Below are 4,133 nucleotides of genomic sequence, written 5' to 3'. Positions count from 1 at the left end.
CAAGATCTAACCGTTAGGAATATTTTATTGCACTTTAGAGAGGAAAATATTATTTAAAATTATCAAATATCTTTATTTAGAAAATTAATAAACTACATTTATTTGGATAATAAACTACATTTATTTACATTTATAAACCATAAGTAAAATTCTTTAAACTAACTAATTAATCTAATTATAAAAAATCCTTATGTTTTTTAAACCTTTATTAACTAATTAAAATGCCCACTCCCTATGGACATTCAAAACCTACTCCCACCTGTTACAATAACCCTTTATAAAAAAAAGATAGAGGAGGATAGAAATGGTTCAAAACGTGATTTACACGAACTCCTAAATTCTAGCACGAATTTGAGACTTACTACAGGTTGAATAATCTTTGGTGATGGTGATGCCCTCTACTATTTCAAGTGCGGTGTGCACGGGACTTAACGCGATAACACGGGAGCGGGCAAATTCGGCATTAAATAATATTTGCCCGCTCCGTATTATAGGGCTAAGTGGCTTGCTGCTCTAAAGGCATTAAATACCCAATATATGATTGGTTAGCTCCAGCCTACTATTTCAAGTGCGGTGCGCCGGTTGTTGGAGGATCTACGTCTTAATTTTTATCCAACCACGTGGAAACATAGTCCGAGGAAGAGAAACCTCGACTTGGTTAAGCGTTTACCGTTCAATGAATGACGGTAGATTTTTCCGTATGGCCTCCACATCCTTATATATAACACAATAACCACCCTGGAGTCTCATAACAGATCAATAGTGGCTATTCTTCTTTAGTTATTTCATATTGTTCTCAAAGTCCATATAAATTAGATTCGTTCTCATACATAGTGTTCATTATTATATTGCGATCATGGCCGCTGTAAATGCATCAGTAATGGCGATGAATGGAGCATCGCTCCTGCAACGGAGGCCAGCGGAAAGGTCAACAACCAGCAGGCAGCTTCGAGTAAAATGCATGGCAGGGGTTAGTAATTCTGTCGCTGTTTCCGTATCCACGAATAGAAGGTTTTATGTTATTCTATAAGGTTTTATGTTATTCTATATATAACTTAATTTGGGTCATGTGGATCCACAGCCGGAGTCAAGGCGATCACCTTCTACCCCTCCTGAGACGGTAAGCGATTATGCAAGCGCCAATTTTTACATTAACATGCACATGCACTGCACTGAACTGAATTGAATTGACATAAATAATAATGCAGGTGAGCACAAACTTTAAGGACGTGTTTGCTTTCAGTGGGCCAGCCCCAGAAACCATAAATGGGAGACTCGCCATGCTCGAATTCGTCTCAGCTGTCGGGGTGGAGATAGCGAGCGGGAAAGACCAACTGGCAGAGATGTTGAATGGGCGTTTTGCCATGATTGGCCTCGTTGCGCTGGCCTTGACTGAATACCTCAAGGGAGGTCCTCTCATCTCATGATCATCATCAGCTCTGTACCAAACTTCATACCCCTCTTAGCGTAGGTTGTAATCGAACCCAACTTGTATTCACTCTGCTATCACGAGATGGCACTGTAACAAATTGTTTTGGCAGTTTGTGATATATTTGACAAGTTCATTCACAATCAATCATATAAATATATTTCTGATCAGTACATCTTTGGCAGAAACTCTGATCTAACTTGGAAGGATAAAAACAAGCATAGCGATCAGTAACACAAACAAACTTTTATTCATTTGGTACTCGTAAATTTCTAAATTCCGTACTAACTAAATATTAATAATTATTCCAAAAATACTAGTAATTATTCCAAAAGTGCAGCGAAAGAACTAAAATTTTTTAAATTGCAAAAATTGTATAAGGAATTTATTAGTACATATATGCCATATGTTATATGTATTTACATATTTAAATTTAAATAGATATTATAAAAAATAATATTTTAGTTTTATAAATTTTTATTATACATTAACTTGTACATATTTATATATAGTTATTTAATATATTTCTCTATATATATATTTAGATTATATATATATATATATAAACATTAGTTTTGATATATTTTTAACAAAATACTAAAATCATAGAATAACCAATGTTAGAAACAATCATTTAAACTCAATTAAAATGAATGGATTAAAAAATCTATGGTTTATATTATATTATTAATTAATATTATTTTCTAAAAACTAAATAAAATCTATTTATAGTGTATTTTAATTTATATATGAATGAAAAGTGGTGATATTTTAATTTCATATATAATCCCAATTAAAAAACAAATTTGATACATCATTCATAAAATACCCAAAGTAAAAGATAAAAGCATAGTGTGCAAAATTTAAGGAATAAAAAAAGCCATTAAATTACCCCTACCAAAAATTATTTTTTTTAACTAGAATAGTACACATAAAAGAGAATCAAATATGCTTAAAATCATGGACCTCGGTTGAACAAATGTACTTGTATTAGTGCCTGTAGTTTCCATGTCAAATGGCTAGGCATTTGTGTATAATTTTTTTCGTTTGTCAGGAGTTGTTGTACTCTTGGAAAATGGTAAGCTTTACAGATCAATTAGATGGCCACACAATTTAGTTATGGGCTTTTATGCTAGTCCCATAGGGATGCACTGCAAGACTTGACAAGCCTCTTTTATGGTTATTTTTATCCCTGTAATCGATGGCTATGTTAGCAAGTACGGGCATTGAAACTTGAGAGTGATTCGGGTGAGAAAATGCCATTCAAAGTAGATATGAATTTGTAGTTGGGCGGGACTCTCATGTTCTTGTTAGGGACATAATTAAAACTACATTAATTTTTGTAAATAGCTCAAATCCATTAAAATCAAGCGAGTGAAGGTCTCAGAGGCTTTAGAACCCTTGAGGCCACTCTGTTTCATCACCCATACGTAAGATATTTTGCAATTACTTGTTGAAATTTTTTCCATTTGATGATGGTAAACATTGTGGAGTTACAAGAGACTTGATTCAAGCTAATGAATGATAATTTTGGATTAAGTTAAGACCTAGTGCATTTGTGATTCCCATGCCTAGATAACTAACAGGTGCATTAAGCATTTGGATAATTAACAAAAACAAATTCATGCAGGCTGTTGGTGCCTTTTCTTGTGATTTCCATCTCTATTGTTTATGATTCCCATCCCTGGATAAACAATTGGCAGTTTATGTATTACTCCCTCAATAAATAATAAATATGAGTTCCATCCATAACTCGTGTTTTCGATATCCCATGCCTTAATATTCCTATCATTAGTGGTGCATTTGTAATTTCCATTTCTAGGTTTTACAACCTCCTTGCAACTGAATAGTTTTGTTACGTGGAAGGAAGCCTCATTTTGAAGACACTCAGGGTTAGAAAAAACAAATGAAGTTGTATAGGTTTAAAGAAAAATATGCTTTAATTCATAGGTCTAAAGAAAATAAATTGTTCCAAATTGTTGTGACCACTCAGGCCATACCCAAATTCATAACTATTAAATAGACATCATCATTATAAGTTGTATACACCAGCACTCAAGCTTAGGCACATATTGAACCTCCACTTCTCCATGAGGAAACCCTAATCTCTATGTGTGCATTATCAGGCATTTTAACTTCATAGACCACATCAAGTTCCATAATGTTGTAGTCCTCATTCATAATGGTGGTACTCATATTTTCATTCATAAGAGAGTGGTAGAATAAACCCATTGTTTTTAATGCCTAGGACACAAATTTTAAATCATGATCCCCAATTGAGGTATAATGAACTGTGGGGGAAAATGTGAAAATGTCAAACTCTATATCGGAGACTATCAACTCAAATCCCATTTATTTTCCATTGATATGGGTGGCTATGATATAATATTGGGGGTAGAGTGTCTATGCACATTGGGATCACTCATAATGTATTTGAAAGAAATCTATATAGATTTCTCTAAAGGGGGACATGTATACACCCTTCAATGGATTTTGGTAAGGTCCCTTGAAATAGTCAATGCCCATAGTATGGAAAAATTATTAAATAAAGGCCACTCTAGAATTATTTGCCAATTTAATTCCATATAAGTTATGGATAATCCATAATTTGACATAAGAAATACTCTTAAATTTTCAATTGTTCCTTCACAAAAATCATCAAGTCTTTCAAACACCAAAGACTAAGTTTATCCATTCTTAAAGA

General features: G+C 33.4%; 1 protein-coding gene across 1 annotated transcript; it reads left to right on the top strand.

Moving 5' to 3' along the window:
- The first annotated feature begins 856 nt into the window (after window positions 1–856).
- LOC149147579 (early light-induced protein 2, chloroplastic-like) lies at window positions 857–1,427 on the top strand. The gene is made up of 3 exons (XM_089441877.1): window positions 857–994; window positions 1,082–1,120; window positions 1,209–1,427. Exons 1-3 carry the CDS (start codon window positions 857–859, stop codon window positions 1,425–1,427), a joined length of 396 nt encoding a protein of 131 aa, XP_089298003.1.
- Window positions 1,428–4,133: the final 2,706 nt, after the last annotated feature.

This window comes from Pinus tabuliformis, chromosome 9 (genome assembly GCF_031772625.1).
Source record: "Pinus tabuliformis cultivar Carrire ecotype Pingquan chromosome 9, CPIR1, whole genome shotgun sequence".
NCBI lineage: Eukaryota > Viridiplantae > Streptophyta > Pinopsida > Pinales > Pinaceae > Pinus > Pinus tabuliformis.
Note: the sequence above shows the minus strand (reverse complement) of the source record. Positions and strands in the feature narration are given on the sequence as shown.

What these genes read in the sequence shown, in the direction of transcription:
- LOC149147579 (XM_089441877.1), top strand. Translation starts at nt 857, where the DNA reads ATGGCCGCTGTAAATGCATCAGTAATGGCGATGAATGGAGCATCGCTC. An exon ending in GTAATTCTGTCGCTGTTTCC is followed by an intron (nt 995 to 1,081) that starts GTATCCACGAAT and finishes GTGGATCCACAG; the next exon opens with CCGGAGTCAAGGCGATCACC. An exon ending in CTTCTACCCCTCCTGAGACG is followed by an intron (nt 1,121 to 1,208) that starts GTAAGCGATTAT and finishes ATAATAATGCAG; the next exon opens with GTGAGCACAAACTTTAAGGA.